The sequence below is a fragment of the Phalacrocorax aristotelis genome, chromosome 17, assembly GCF_949628215.1.
Source record: "Phalacrocorax aristotelis chromosome 17, bGulAri2.1, whole genome shotgun sequence".
NCBI lineage: Eukaryota > Metazoa > Chordata > Aves > Suliformes > Phalacrocoracidae > Phalacrocorax > Phalacrocorax aristotelis.
In genome coordinates this window covers 10405417-10421643 of record NC_134292.1, presented here as the reverse complement: position 1 = coordinate 10421643, position 16227 = coordinate 10405417, and the positions used below count along the sequence as shown (strand labels likewise).

Sequence of the window (16227 nt, the reverse complement as noted above, 5' to 3'; positions counted from 1 at the left end):
TCACTAAGTGAACACACAGATTGAAGAAAACCCCTAGACAGATTCGAGAGTCTGAAGACTGACGAAATAAATCCTTGAAGAGACTGTTAAATTACTTTCCGATTTTCAGAGCGCCTTTTGGTCGAATTCTTGCACATTGCAACCAGGGTCAGGAGAACTAAGCTCTCGTCATGAAGTTGTTACAGCTACTTACAGGTGAAGCTTTCTAAGAGCACAACTAAACATAGAATAGCACATCTTTAAAGCGTATTAGTTCTGTGAGGAGATGAGGTGTCACAACAACATAAGTACACGTGAAATAAAAGGGAAATCAGTTAATGATTTTTATTAAATTTCAGTGTTTCATAAAATAAATATGGTATACAATATCAAACAGTGAGAAATAAAGCACAAGCATGAAAAGCATGGTAACAAAAGTTACACTCATGACGGTGTTTAATACTTAGCACTTTCGAAACTGTAAAGCCTTCAACTATTTACAAGCAGCAAACTATCTAACATAATTTACAGAGCTGCAGCAGCCTAGTCAAGGAGTGCTGGAAGGGGAAAAAAAATGGAGAGACCGCAATGGAAGACCTTCTCTTTGCTCTACCTAGTTAGCACTTTATTACGTACCCTATTTCCCCCTTATGTACACAACTCTCTGTAACCTCCATTATTCTCAAAGTGTAATAAATTACACTGTACGGTAGTTCAGAGCTCGGTTCATCTCGAGGATGGCGCAGCACCTTTTGCACTTCAGAGATACATATTCAAGTAACACTTCAAATAAAAGTAAACATGTGCAAACCAAAGTTATAAGCCTACACGACCCTCGGGGAGTCGTGTCAAACCGGATGCAGCAGGCGCACGTTAATAGATTAAATTAGGTAATAGCTACAGAAATGTATTCAGAAGTCTAGCTGGGGCCAAAAATGAGAAATGGGAATATTAAAAAAATGGAACCGAACTGCAAATATACCCTGTTACCACAGACAAAAATTTAATCTGCTGAAACACAAAGACATTTAAGGTCATAACTCAAGATTTAATATTTCAACATGAAAAGAAATCCAAGCCGTTCGACTTATTTGGGCTTTTGAAACAAATGCAAATGTCTCTGTTTAAAAATTGCTTTTAAATGAGAAAAATGAATCAATATATTAATATATCACCCAAAATAAAAAACATAACACACTCTTCATTTTTAGAGCATGCTGCTCATTCAGAATAAAGACAGGACAAAGAAAGTAGAATTACATTTCATGATGTAATAAAAACATTAAAATTTGTGATCATTAAGTGCACCGTTGTACAGGAGTAGCGTGCTCAGAGTGGAAATGTTCTTTACCTACCAGAATCCGTCTTTATTAAAGCAAACAGATCTTTAGGACACCATCTGAAACTGAAATCAGTAATAACTGTGCTCCATTCAGCTTGCCTTAAGTTTCAGTCAGGCGTATTCCAACTAGTAGCACCTGTGTTCCTCTTCATGATTGTATTCCAGAAATCTTTAAATTTGTGAACAATTTTTTTTTAAAAAAAAGACTGGCTTTTGCAATCCTTGCAATGCTTATCCTAAACAGATACAGCAAGTAAACTCTGTTCTGAGCAGCACAAGTTGGGGCTTTTTTCAGAAATCTGAGAGCTGGACTTACGTTGGCAGTAGAGGCGGTACAACAATGTGATGTATTAAACAGTTCCTCAAAAAGGTCTGAAAGGAAGATTTCCCTAAAGACTGTTTAAAAAAACAAACCAAGCCAAACCCAAACCACTTCACCCAAGATCTGTTCAATCCTTCTACCGAAGTTCAGAGCTTGCCAACTTTAAGAATGACAGGAAAAAGGAGGGAATGAGGCGGAGAGGAAACAGAACTAAATTATTCCCGATTTGTACCGACGAAAAGCTTCAAGTAAAAGGAAATCCACTTGTTAAAGATCTTGCTACATGCACAGTCCCTCATCAGTTGAAAGCCACAGTAGTTAGCGTTGGGTGTAACAGCAGATTTATCATTCATAAAAAACACTGGCAATGTTCCTTCATTCTCAGTAACTTGCATCCACGGTTTCTGTTTAGAAGCTTCTTAAAAAACGTTTATGGTTCTGCACATTTCATACCAAACTGGAGGAAAATGGTAAACATGTCTTCTTTCGACGCAATCCCGTTCAGCAATCTTCTCCCCCAAAACTCAGTGTCATTTACGAGTCTGAGTCTTCTTTGGCACTGCAGGTCGCTTGGCTTGCCACAAGTGGTTATGAATAGTGAGAGCATCCACACTGACAGACATAGTTTTGGCTGGAATCACGTTAAACTGTTTTCTGTCCGAACTGTACTTATAAAGTTTGTCAATCATTTTCTTGGTGATGCTCTTTGGCCCCGTTCCAGTCAGCTTGTAGATTTCTTCAGTGTCAGGATAGTAGCAATAAAGTGCTCTAAACTGGCAGCCAGCATCACGGAACAAAATGATGTAGTGGTTGGCATCACATTTCTCTAGTTCCTGCATTAAAAATAAACAAACATACACGTAGATTGTTCACAGTGAAAATTCCCATATTATGCCAAGCTTTAAGCCTCCACATAGAGTTGAATAAGTGTTTGAAGTTTTTTGAAACACAGGATGAGTAACTATGATTTTCCGTCCTTCTATAAACTTATGAGTCGAATTCTTAACACAGGATGATGTTTTCCACAAGTCCATACAGCCATGGGATGTAAAGGATTCTCACCACAGGTGCATTTTAGAACATGGCATTCACCACAACGCATCGGTGGGATTATGAAATGAGCATTACAGATACATCTATTGTGAGCACATGAGTAATGTTGTATTTTAATGTTTACCTCTAATATGGAATTCTTATGTGGTTCATTCACTTTTCCAGCAAGACAGCAGTGAGATATAGCATTGTGAATAATAGGTTTGTTTGATTTGCTGCTGGGTTCCTTAAATAATTTCGGACCTAAGGAAAAAAAATAGCTAAAAATTATTTGCCCTACATTTGCGAAGATTTTCATCCATCAAAGTGAAAAAACCACTTACTTTTGGAGATATTAAACAGAACAAAATACACCCGACAGCTTCTCAAAACCAGCAATGTGTCACCTCAAATACAGCACAGCTTTTCATGACCTGCTATTCGTAACAAATGCTCAGACTAAAACAAAATCGTCACCTGTGTATTCTGCCACTGAAGCAATAGAAGACGCTGTTGAAGCGTTCTCCCAGTCTCTTTCTGTGTTTCTGCTAGGATTTCTGCTCAGTATTGGTAAGGACTCCATCGATTCAACTCTGTTGGGGGAAAAATAATAATTAGTAATAAGATATGCCAAGATTTGGGGTTGTTTCCCCTCCGACCTTAAATCAATTCACCAGTCACTGGCCCTGAATGACTTGCCTATTGGCCCTTTTGCTTCTCCAAAACAGTCAGATTCTCCCGCTTAGATTATCAAAGAAAAATTCTATTATTTCTCTGGGAGAAAACAAAACAGAATTGCAAGTTTGTACAAAGCATCGGAGTTGGCGGCCACATAAAAGAGAAATTAATTCACTAATTACTATTGTGCCTCCATGCCAACAAACCGAAGCAGACAACACTGAATCCCAACACTCTGTCATAACATAGTAAAAGAATAAAAAAATTAAGATGAAGGCTCTTTACCTCTGAGACGGCGTGCCACCAGAGTGTACACTTTCAGGTTCAGTTGTTGCTGCTGAGGCCAAAGAAAGACTGGAACCAGACTGAGCACTGCTCAAATTATCAGCTACAAAATAAGAGAGAAAATGTGAAATGCATTTTGTTAAAGCAGATTTGCAGAGTCGGTGAGAGCGAACAAATCAAAATTCTTACGTGTGGAAGAGCACTTTGTCCCTGAATCACTGTAAGATTCTTCACGATGGACCGACTTTGGCCTGGGTTTTTTAGGCTTTGATTTGGGCTTTCCAAGCCCTTGCTCTTCCAAAATTTGCTGCTGTTTTTTCCTTAGATATTCTTGCTTGATAAGTTCCCTTCGAGCCTTCTCCTCTTCCTTCCGTATTCGGTCCTCCTCAGCTTTGCGACTGAAAAGCAAACACGACATTATATTCAACACAGAATAATTTTCCTCATCTTAAAGATACAAGGAAGTATTCTTTGCCACATGTTATTACCGAGCTTCGTCTCGTTTTTGTTCAACTTCAGCCTCCAACTGCTGTTTCCGAATCCGAGCCTCCTCAGCTTTCCGCTGCTGTTTTAAAAGGAATGCTGCACGTTTTTTCGCGAGCTCATCTTCTGCTTTCTGTTCATCCTGAAAAATTCATAGGGATAGAGAGTTTTAAAGAATAGAAGGAAACACATTATGCTGGACATCACAAGATTTCTGAGAATTCCAGGAAGATTTTAGGAAAACAAACTATTACTTTTGGAAATCTTTACATTTTTAGAATTGATGAGTGTAAATCAGAACTGTATTGAAATTCTTGCATGGCCTAACCAGCACAAAAACCTTCTAGAACTGCAAAGTACAATGCAACTACCATGTGGGCACAAGTAATTCCAGGATAATGATAACCTTTGAGTCAATATTTATCACACTATACAAAAGCAGAAGTCAAAGTCACTGAGATTGAGACAGCCTAGCTCGATTTTTACAATAATCATTGCTAAGCACGAATCAAGATATTAAATGTTCCGATAGCAGTTCTGAACCGCACTACAAGGAGTAGACACATATTATTTACTTGCATCTAACAGCCATACAACTAAACTCTCCACCAGTGTGCTTGACTTTTAGGCTGTTAGACTGCTCAAAATCAGAGCAATTCACGTGCAGATGCAAAAAAAAAAAAACCCCAGTTCAGACTCTCAGCTCTCTGACAAGTTTCAAAACCCACTTGGCAGACTTCTACTGGATACCTCTGTTCCACTGGAATTTTTTTCTTTCAGTTGATGAAGGTTCACAGAAAGTTGGGATTTCAAACCAGTAAATTCTTCCCATTGCATTCTGCGATTCTTCTGAGCTAAGTTTTTACATGTTTGTATGTTTGTCTGTTTCTCAGACAGAAAAAAGCCAAAGAGGAAAAGAAGAAAAGCAAGGTTAATCCTGGTTCCTTGGACAGTTAACAAGAGCCAGGATTTCATACATTAAGTCAAAAACCTTTTTTCTCAAAGCAATTCTTTTCCAATGCAGTTGTGTTTTTTCAATCCTAATATTGCAACCAGACCGCACTGCTTTCCACCAGAAGACTGAAGAATGAAGTGGAAAAAAAGAAGCTCTAATGCTGGGCAAATGCGTAACAATAACCAAATATACAAAGGTAGTATATTTACCTTGAAGAAAAAACCCACACCAGACTTCTGATCACCTTCACTAATGATATCGGTAGAACTATCCTGGTTTTCAAGTTCTCCTTCATCTGGAGCTTTTAAGTCAGACAAGTCCACTTCTATGAGATTAGCCTTGCTTCTCAGTGGCTCGTCCACTGGGACGTTTTCTTTTCCTGAGCCATCGGAAGAATTCAACCCTGTTTCCTTGAAGCTGTTATTCACCTCTCTGCTCATTTCAGAAATAATATTTGCATCTTTGGAGGTGGAGAGAACAAGTGCCCGTTGATTGCTCTCATCATGAAGCCTGTAGGTATCAAAGAAACACTTTTCTTGGGAACCGCTTCCATGATCAGGACTATTTTCCAAGCTGATTTCTGTTGGTGTCTTTGACAAGCTATTGGATGGAAATGGTCTCAAATGCGGTAAGGTTTCTAGACTTGGCGTTGGGGTTTTAACACGTGCTGAGTTTTGTTGCCTGTCTTTAGTGACTTTCAGATCAGCAGGTCTTCCTGATCGAGGACTCCTTCCTTGACCAAATCGAGGTGGTTTACGCAGACTGTTCATTCCAGTTGGAGACAGAGGCTCAACAAAATGAATTGATGGTTTTACTTTTTGGTCCTGAGAGTTACTTCTGGTTCCTGGTGATGGCACTGTTGGAGATTTCATAAGGAGTTCCTGTTGCTGAGAAATCTTTAATATAGCCTGCTGAAGCGTACTGATTGTTTCGTTTAGTTTTTCAATAGAAAGATCACATTCATTTATATCCACTTCCGTAACACTGTCTTCTAGGAGGGCAACAGAAATAATTTTACTTTTTTCCAAATCATGTATAGCAGCAGAGTCTTTCTGTTTATGTTGCTCGGCAAAGGCCATGCTTTCTTGCATTTTTACTTTTGTTACTTCTTGAGAATCATTTAGCGTTTCTTCCCTCTCCTCCTCTTTCACGAGAAACTCCTCGGATTTGGAACCCAAAGAAACTTCATCTAAATCCTCACCATTGTGCCGAGAATATTCTTTCGCAAAATGTTCTGGTTTAAGTGGCTGTGGAACATCAGGAGATTTCCCTTTTTTAACCACATGCAAGAAAGCTGCCTTGCCCAATTTTAGTCGCTGCCTTGCTGATAAGGCTTCCATCTTCTTCTTCTGAGCTTCTATTGCCCGTCGTTTCTCTTCCAACTGCATATGGAGCTGCACCAATTCAGAAGCTAAAAGATTAACGTTATCTTTATTTTGTCTGTTGGGGCTTTGTTCTCGCTTTTGTTTCCATGTGGTCAGTGGTGCTGGGCAGCTTTCTGATCCATCTGGTGTGGTCTTTTGTGAACTGCTTGTGCTGGACTTTGCTTCATAGCTATTAAGTCTCTGAAGCTTTCGTTCTGCAAAATTGGTCATTCGGACACTCCCACTAGCCATTGACACGCTGCTAACTTGAGAAATGGTACTCAAACATGGGCTGGAGCGTCCGCTAGCATCATCCTTATCTTCATGTTCTTTTACTTTCATATCTTCTTGCAATTTTGCAGATTCTTCCTCACCAATGTATTTAGCGACCAGAGGATGGTCATCTATTACTACCAAATCCTGGTCAGCATCTTCTATGTCTAAGAGATCTGAATCAGAGTCCTGTCTCACCATAGCCCATGTGGTATCTGGAACATGCGAACTGAGACTTTTCACGTAACTTACTTTACTTGCTATGTCATCATCGGATTTAGCAGCATGAAGAAAAAATCCTCCAGTGGACAGCTCCTGAGCGGAGGGATCTAAACTGCTACTGGCCAAAGGTCTGGAAGCTTCTAACCCTGCCTCCACCAGTGCCACCGACTCTGTAGTACTAGCATCTGCAACTGGAGTGAAATCAGAACTAGAAATTGGAGTAAAAGTCCTATTGAGGTCATGGTCACCATGACTGCTGTTTGTTTTCTTGCGGATCAAAGACAAGTGTCCCTCATTTAATCTCTTTGTTATAAAACTCCTTTGTTTCCCCTCCCCACATTCATCCTCCTTATTGATTATCTGTTTTTCCTTTGCTGGTTTTAGAACGGCAGGCATTAAAGGCTCCAAGTAAAAACTGTCTGGTTTGCCTTCTGAAGCCTCGCTATTTGTTTTCGGAGACCAAGCAGTTGCAACTATGCTGGGCACCCTGGCTGATGCATTCTGCAATTCGAGATCACCACGGCTTGGCCTTTCTTCAGATCTGATTATTGCGATAAGCTCTTCATCTTCATCCTCGATTTCAACGTTGTTCAGCAAGCTCTTCCCATTAGTTTTCGTTGCTGGAGGATGGGGCTGATTTTTTGGAGTTACATTAACAATGTTTGAAGCAAGACTGTCTTTGCTGATGGATCTAGCCAGACTAATGCTATCACCAGACCCAGGGTCCACATCGCTACTGGCAGAATGATGAAGAGCAAATGGCGTTGGCTGAGACAGAGGCCTAGAAAAGATAAGAGCATACTGACACTTAAGCACGAAAAGTTACAGTATGTTGAACTAAGGGTCATGATACAGACAGATAATATTTTTGCTCCATTTGGAAAATATATCCTGTATCAAAAGTGACCAGCAATATACTACACAGCAACTTCAGATACTCAAATTTTCAACAGTGCTTCCTGAAAACCATGTTTAAAGTATTTTCAAAGGCAACCCTAAAATCAGTCATCTCTGAAAACATACATTAAAAGAAAACAAAATCAAGCGACTCTTGGTCCAGTGATAAGGAAGTGATGCCACATTACCACAATGGAATTGTTACAGTATCTTCTCATTAAACAGTATTGTAATACTTAAATGTGTCTGTTACCTGGGTTTCCTCTCTGGCCATGCAAGAACCGAACCTCGCGGCTGCCCGTCAACACGGGTCAGAGAATTGGAACGATGCCGATGACCTGAAATATTTTAAAAAAATTGTTAAAAGTTTAGAAATGGCCTTCAAACTACTACTTTTATTTTATTTAAGAGCAAACATAATAAACTCTTTCACCAAAAGATGGCAGCAGAAAATAGATTTGCTGAAATATTAACCTAAGACAGTCAAAGTCTGAAAAAAATATACTGAAGAGTGGCCACATATACATATCTGACTGTTGGATTTCCAAACATGAAACTGCTCAATTTGCTTTCCCTGCCAGCCCCGCAGCCATTAAAAAGAAAAAAAAAGTCCTCGTCGCACACTGCTAGAGCCTAAGCAGTTCATATGTTTGGTTGGTACCTTAGCTGATAAAAGAAAAGAAATTCTGAGCATCTCTGTGCAAGTATAAAACCCGGATTGTCAGTATTTAAAAAAATTGTTTAAGCAAAATCTGTCAAGTACTAGAAAGTACTAGAGTGAGTTTGTCACTCTGATGACAGTCTTACTTCCTAAGAGTTTTGCTAGTCTTACGAACATTTGACAAGTGGCTTTTTCCTTTCTTTTCACAGAACTGACGTTATTAATTTCTTGCATTTGAGATTCTGAGAAATAAGCTCATTTGTGAGATGAAAATTTAAAATCCAGTAACTTTAAGATCTTTAAAATCTTTTAATGCAAACAAAGATGATTTACTCAAACTAAACACGCTTAGCACGTGGCTGACTGCAGTTTAGTTCAATTCTAGATCATTCACATGTATGAACTTACGTTTTCATTCATCACTGTATCGATATTGATGGTCATTGACTGTTGAAATGCAAATTTAAGGCAGACTTACCAGGGCTGTCTTCTCCCTGTAAAGATTTTTGTTGCTTTTGTCTCAAGGGGAGCAGCGGATGGGAAGGGCTGAAGGCAGGGCTTCCTCCTTTGCCGCTAATCCAGAAGAGCAAAAATTCATTAGTATAACTGTTTTTTTTCTTTAATGAGAGATATTATATATTTGCAAAGTGATACTGGTAATAGTTACCCCTGTCCTGTTTAAAACACAATAATATATTCATTTTAATGTTAAAGAAATTACTTCAAGAGCTCTTTACATGTAACAATACAAAAGTAAACCTACTACCCAAAATCAAACTGTTTTAAGTTTCTAAATACAGCAGATTTAAAATTTAGCTTATGTAAGTAGTACATTAGATACAAAGTTAAGGCTGAAATAACTTATTGGTTGCCATCAAACTTGGGTCAGCTGAAAAACCTTGTCATCAACCTTCTTGTACATTAGATCCTATTTAAGTTTGTTTACCTATCACCATTTGTAGAACACGGTGAGTAAAGATGAGCTGCTTGAACAGTTTTCACGTTTCACACCCTTCTCAAAATAGAAGTTAGAGCAACTTCTTCTATCATGCAGTGGTGACATTTACTGGTGGGGCTTACTGGCATTTGCCAAGCCAAGATCAAACACAGCACTGCAAAGAGTTTCTCTGAACTCGAGAATTGAGAATATTTTAGAGACTGACTGCACACAACTCAAATTCACTCAGTTTGCAGCAAAACCGGAACGTTTTGCAGCAGAAGTTCCTAGGTTACCCAAACAGAAGCATAAATTGAAGATCAGACTAAGCAACATGGAAACAGACTTACAGATAGTCAGGCTCCTCAGGGTGCAGGTAGTATCTGTTGCAAGCTTCAGGGCCTGACTGAGCCGAGGGCTGCAAGTCTGCTGGACTCATGCCAGCAGGGCTAGCCATGAAACTTCGCTTAGTTGCATTGGAAATAGGAACCGGTGGGCGACTGCTCTTCTGCTGCAACACTGCTTTAACTGTGCATATATTTGTAACGTTAACACAACTTACACTAGCCATTAAAATAACCAAACAGAACAGCAAGTTTTCAGGTTGCAGTACATTAGAATGAAAACTTTGTGACACGTCACTAAAATGAAACCGTAAATACTAGTCTTTATTTAAAATATGTATCTTACGGTGACCTTAATGAAAAGAAAATTATAAGTAAATAGTGGTTTTAGGGAAAAAAATACCTATCTCATTCAGAAAATTAGAACTCAAGTGGATCTAGGACTAACTTTCCTTCCAATTTTCCATTTTTATTGCTTTCAAAGGTCCCCAGCAAGCAGAAAGTTTGGATACAAACAAAATTCCGAAGAAAACACCACTGTGCAACAGTTTCGTTGTAATGTAAGTATTTTTTAAATGACATGCTAACATTTATCAAGAATTAAAAACTTACCATCTTTTATTTCCTGAATATCTCTTGGTTGTACAAAGTCTGGTTTGACATTCTCAAACCACCAGAAGAGTTCCGCAATGTACACCATGACGTTAGGCTAAAACAGAAAGAAAACACACCTCACAATAACAAAACGCTTATGATTTACACACATTTTATTTAAAAAATACATCCTTCATTATGTTTCTTACCTTTAAAACCAAAGGAGCATATAACATGTCCTCCAGTGTGAGGTAAAAGCATTTGTTTAGATATTCATTTGAGAACTCTCTCAGAAGTTGAATATTATAGAGGCTGTCTGCAATTGATGTTACCTCCTTCAAACAAATATCTAGAAAGGTGAGAAAGACAAGTAAGTTATGACACTATTCCAACGTATTAACCTTCCATCCACAGCTAACAGAAACACTACATACAGGAACTTCACAGACGGCTTACACACCATTATTTAATATTTCTTGGCTACCAGTGACATTTCTCTACCTGTTAAATACTAGAGGGATAGGAAAAGGAGGAAGAAAACCACAGATAAAACAGTATCAATTTTGCATTCATTGTAGAACCCACAGAGGATTCTATCACAGCGACAGAAAAGGTAAGAGGGCTACAAAGAACACACAGGGTGACAAAATACAAAAGCAATTAAAACCAGAGGTCTTGATTTGCAAATAATAAAAGGTTACTCCTAGGATTCACAGTGCTGGTTCCTTCTGAAAACATTCAGGAGCTCTGCAAGGTACAACATATCTGAGAATTTAAAAACCAATACAAAATTGATTTGTTGAAGCTGGTTGCAACAAGGACATTGAATTACTGAGAAAAAACATTTCCTAGGAAAAAGAACTCACGTTTGCAATGCTGAAGAGTGACAATTGCTGAAGACTGGGAAAAGCTATTTTAAAAATCTAGATTTTAAAATGGCAAATTATGTACTCTTACAGAAGGACAGGAGAATTATCAGCTAACAGTACTGGGCATGTGTTCCTTTATTATGGTCTATTGAAACCAAGCTCAGTTATTTGAGCAAAGAAAGTCATATCATCTAGATCTATAAAAGAAAGGCTTGTTTTGCAGGTCATAAAATACAGAGCAGAGCCTTCTAAATACAGTAAATAAAAAACCAAGATCGAAGAGAGGTTACTTTTTAAATACACTGATGCAGATTCCATATGGGACCTGACTAACTTGCTGTAGTCCCCTACCTGTTAGATGTGTCACATTTTGATTTGCTAATGCATTTCTAGTTCAACTTTTGAAGATTGAAGAAATGTTTATTATTTTGGGTTGGTTTTTTTTTTGAAGCCTTTATTACATACCATCTAGTTTCATTTGCTCTGGACAATAGTAGTGTATCACAGCTAGAAGAGCAGCACCATCGCTACCGTCCTTCATCAAATCTTCAAGCAAAGGAAAATAAGGTAGTTGCCTGCTTGAAAGGTGGTCTCTTCGGTAACGCACCTAACAAAAGAAAACAAGTGTTCATATGATGCTAACAAAAAGAAAAGAAAAAAAAGAGAGAAAAAAAAGGAATTCTTGTTAAACACTGAACACTCTTTTCAGTGGATCCTTTATAGCATTCTGCTCAAGGTCAAGAACAATTTACAAGGTTATACTTTTCTCTCAATGGAAGCCAATTCTGAAGAATACGGTGCTTCCCTTTTAATCATTCTCCTCATATCTGGAAGCAATCTGTGCTGCTGAATTCCTAGCTTCATTCACACATTTTCACTTATTACAAGCATTTTAAGTCAAAATGCTTCCCCAAAGATGCATGAATGCAGGAGATCCAAAGAAAGAGACACAGATAACTACATGGAAACACTTAAAGCTTTGGGGGGAAAAAACAAAACAAAACAAAGCCACACACAGCAAAAAATAATTCAGATGAGCCAGCAATTCTGCATACGTTACCTACATCCACAGACTTGCCACCATGTCCAGACAGCAAGGTTCTCTGAGAGATTCAGAACATCGTATGTCTGGCAAGTCAGTATACACTACTGATGTGTTGCACAAGAAAAATAACATGGCCTTTCCCAAAAATGGTCAGCAAGAAGAGCAAGCAGGCCTTTTAAATCAACGGCAAAACTCTCCTTGATTTCAGTATGGATCAAGATCAAACTCTTCAAGAGTCCTCTCCTTCGAGAGTCGGCTGGACAGGGTGCCGGGCCATCTTGTCTAGGCTGTGCTGTTCCTAGAACGGTTGGGACTAGATGATCCCTGAGGTCCCTTCCAACCTGGGATTCTGTGACACTGATTCTTCTCCAAACCACCGCCTCGCCCTCACACAATGTGGAGCACAGGTGCAGAGTAGCTAAAGCCTGTTGACTAAAGGACAGACCTTGGCATTGCTTCTTGCAACTTTTGCAAGAAAAGTTTTAGTGCTGGTATTTCCTAGGCATCCACACACCAGCTAGACTGGAAGGCTGTATCTAAGTTTGAGCAGCAAAGTGATCAGGCAAGCAAAAGAACAATACACTTCAGAGCCCAGCAGAAATACCTTTCCATGTTGGAAAAAGATTTTTCTCAGACTTTTACACTTTAGCACATTAACATCACATAGCATCTAACTATCCTGAATGATGTGCTGGCCTAACAGGCAGATATACAGAGACTGTATTTAATCATCAGAGGAAAGCTGGATTTTACCAATAGTACCATACGCTTTCCAAGACAACCTGGGAAAGCTCTCTACACAAACACGCACATACTCCTATGTGTTGGTTTAGGATGGCACAGGCTGAGAAAAAAAATCTGTTCGAAGGAATGAAGATCATTTATAATCAGAGCAATAAGGACGGGCTTCATTTATTTTGCACAATCATAAACTTGCTGCGTTAAGTTTCCCTGGCAAAGGGAAGCACCTCTAAAAGCTACCTCTATGTGTTAATGCTATTTTCCCCTCTCTTTTTACCAGGTACAAATTATTTTTTTTCCCCAGCCTGGAGCACTCCACAAATATGTAATGGAACGTGAATCATACTGTACCACACGAGCATATTCCACTGGTTCCAGCATGCAGTGCGATATGGCATGCATCAGATCAGGCTTACACAAAAAGAAATAGCGAGATATGCAATGGTGATTATTCAAACAAGAAACACAAACGCATTAGCAACATCCATCACGCACTGGAAATGTGGTCCTTAAGTCTGATAAAATAAGTATGCACACTAAGGTGAACTGGTTAGCTTAAAAGGTTCATCGTTTATCCACTTAGTCAAACTAAGCATGCTACAGACAAACTTCAGAAATTTCTTTCTGAACTTTAATTCCTCCTGTATTTAAAGTAGATACAAACAGTTCCTTTCCATTAGGCTTAAATGTTATTTAAGCCGACTACAGTCAATATTGTGAACTAAAATCTAGAAGAATTCCTTGTTTATTCTAGCTTTAGTGAAAACAACCCACAAATTTATCATCAAGGAGGGTTTTTTATGGATTTAATTTAACTCCTTATTTTTTGCTCAACCGTTATTCTCTTCAAGTCTTTTTTGCTAACAATTCTGAATTATTTCTTATATTCTAAGCAGAGTTTTGTGGTTTGCTCCCCCACCGTGCACACAATTAGTGACGTTTGTATGCATTAAAGTGCAGAAATGGGTGCTACTGAAATAGAGATAACTCTATATTTAAAAAAAAAAGTGTCACAAAAGAAAAAAGAAATACAGAAGTGACACAGTGGGACAGCTACTATGGAGACCGCAAGATCTGCCAGTAAACCAGTGTAATTTAAGCGGTACTGGACTAGCAGCGAGATAACCTCTGGTTACTCGTTCCTTTACCACCAACTTGCTCAACGATAGCCTGCAAGTCAATGCCAGTCCTGTAGTTTCTTCTACTCTCACCCAGTCGTCTCTTTAAACACAACATAAACCTACTCAGCTTCCTCGAAAGGCTATCAAATGTACGCCGCAAACACAGATGTGATCTTTAAGCACGCTAGAATGTAAGTGATAAGCACTGGGGCAAGACTTCATTACGCACGGGCACAGGTCATTAAGTGAGGCTGGAAGGTAGGGCTCTGCCGCAGGTTTTATTAGCTTGCAGGTCCCCACTCGAATTTCCTTTATTTCGGATATTTAAAGTTTTTACTGCAGTCTGTGCATTTCGTTCAAACAAATAAAGGATTGAGGCAGAGGAGTGGGACTGAGCTCTCTGTGGAAAGAAAGAGACTGTGGGGACAGGCGACTGCCCGATCACACCGGCCTCTTCCAAGTGCACTGCTCTCTGGGATTTGCAACTGAGACAACAGCTCTCATCTTCCCAGAGAGAAAAGGAAAACCACCAAACCCAGCAAGAGCAGGACAGAGGCTATCAAGGCTAAGGAAAGCAGAGGAACAGAAAAATCTCTGCAAGCTGAAATAAAACCAGGAAACTCAGCCAAAAGCAAGCAGGCTTGTACGCTCGAAGTACAATTTATTTTTTTTTTTAATATAGCGGAATTGATATTCCATTGTCACAGTTCACCATAAAGAAAATAAGTATTTTGTCCTGCTATACAAAATGTTAATTCTGTCCTTCCTCCCATTATGCTAGCTTCAGTCTCATTATTTTACCATACAACTCCAGCAACTGTTGTAACAGGTCCAGACTGGTTTGTCAAATCTTCTAACCCCATCTCAGTGAATAACGGTGTTCTGGCTTTGACAGATTTACAAACCTGTGCAAGAGCATTATTTAATGAACTACCGCAAACATCCAGGTATCTTAACTATGGATTCAAAGATTAAGCAACCATTTAAACCGACCAGCTTTTATATCACCTTAGTGCTGTGATCAATTGCCTACTCACAACAAAAATAGTAAATGCAACCATTTCAACTGCTGTTAATTTTCTAGTTTTTTTGCTGCTACTCCATACCCCTCACTCCTGCACTGTGGAAACACTTTTGAAATGCTGTAAAGTGATTATGCTGTATGCTGTACAGTATGCAAAAGTCATGTTATGAAAACTGATGACCCAAAAGCTCACACAGTTTGGTGGTGTTTTTTTGTTTTTTGTTTTTTTTTTTCCAAAGACCATCTAAGAAGCATTGTAATGGAAGCAAACACTCTGGAGAAATTTAAAAAGCCATGATTTTGTGGATGATAACTGGTGTAAAAGTAGTTCACTTACAGGTACTAATTTCCAATACCATTTGGAAGGAGACTGCTCAGGAAGCAAGGAAAGGAATGTAGGAATAGGAAAGGAACATCAGCAATGCAAGTTAAAAGCAGTAATACTTAAATGCACTTCAGCAATAAACACTTTCATGTTTTAGAGGAGTTGTAGCCTAGAAATTTAGATGCAAAAATATTTAAACGAGACCCAAAAGTCAATAGCGAGGCAAATGGTTAAAGGGACCCTTCAGACCACACATTGACTTGTAAATTAAACAGCTCTTAGCCCCTCACCATTGAAGGATATTATTTTACCTTTGCCACTAACAATTTAGTTAGACAACTGTGCCTCGTTCATGTCACACTATTATCCACCTTGCACAGCAATGCCAATCTGAGGGAAGAACACAGCAGTTTTTCTTAAGGCTTCATCAGACCTTAAACTGGGAGTTCAGAGAGCTGATATATATTACATTTGAGAAAGAGCTATTCACCAGAAATGAAAGTGTACTATATTTTGCAATGTTAGTGCATTGTGACATAATTTCAAGGGAAAAAGGTGGAAAAAACTACATGCACACATGTAACATCTGAATGCCAAGAGTATGCTTATTAGGTAGAACTTGAATAAGCCTCTGAATATGCATTAGACAATTAATCCATGCAAAATGAATACGCCCCAAGAGCTTTCAAAATATATATGTTGTGCTGTGAAAGCTGAGTCATATTTACCTATGT

At 38.8% G+C, this 16227-nt stretch overlaps 1 protein-coding gene across 3 annotated transcripts in view; it reads right to left on the bottom strand.

Moving 5' to 3' along the window:
* Positions 1-309: 309 nt before the first annotated feature.
* The window catches only part of CAMSAP1 (calmodulin regulated spectrin associated protein 1), a 29346-nt gene continuing 13428 nt past the window's right edge, over positions 310-16227 (bottom strand). For 2 of the 3 annotated variants that reach the window (XM_075112199.1, XM_075112197.1), the window contains exons 6-19: positions 15506-15538; positions 11703-11844; positions 10578-10717; positions 10387-10483; positions 9781-9958; positions 8972-9066; positions 8086-8170; positions 5286-7716; positions 4127-4263; positions 3828-4036; positions 3639-3741; positions 3153-3268; positions 2821-2939; positions 310-2476 (exon numbers count right to left, since the gene is read on the bottom strand). In XM_075112199.1, coding sequence (XP_074968300.1) covers positions 2174-2476; positions 2821-2939; positions 3153-3268; positions 3639-3741; positions 3828-4036; positions 4127-4263; positions 5286-7716; positions 8086-8170; positions 8972-9066; positions 9781-9958; positions 10387-10483; positions 10578-10717; positions 11703-11844; positions 15506-15538 — 4188 coding nt within the window. In that variant the 3' untranslated portion in view covers positions 310-2173. The remainder of the gene's footprint in view (positions 2477-2820; positions 2940-3152; positions 3269-3638; positions 3742-3827; positions 4037-4126; positions 4264-5285; positions 7717-8085; positions 8171-8971; positions 9067-9780; positions 9959-10386; positions 10484-10577; positions 10718-11702; positions 11845-15505; positions 15539-16227) is intronic. The other variant, XM_075112198.1, reaches the window with a different exon arrangement.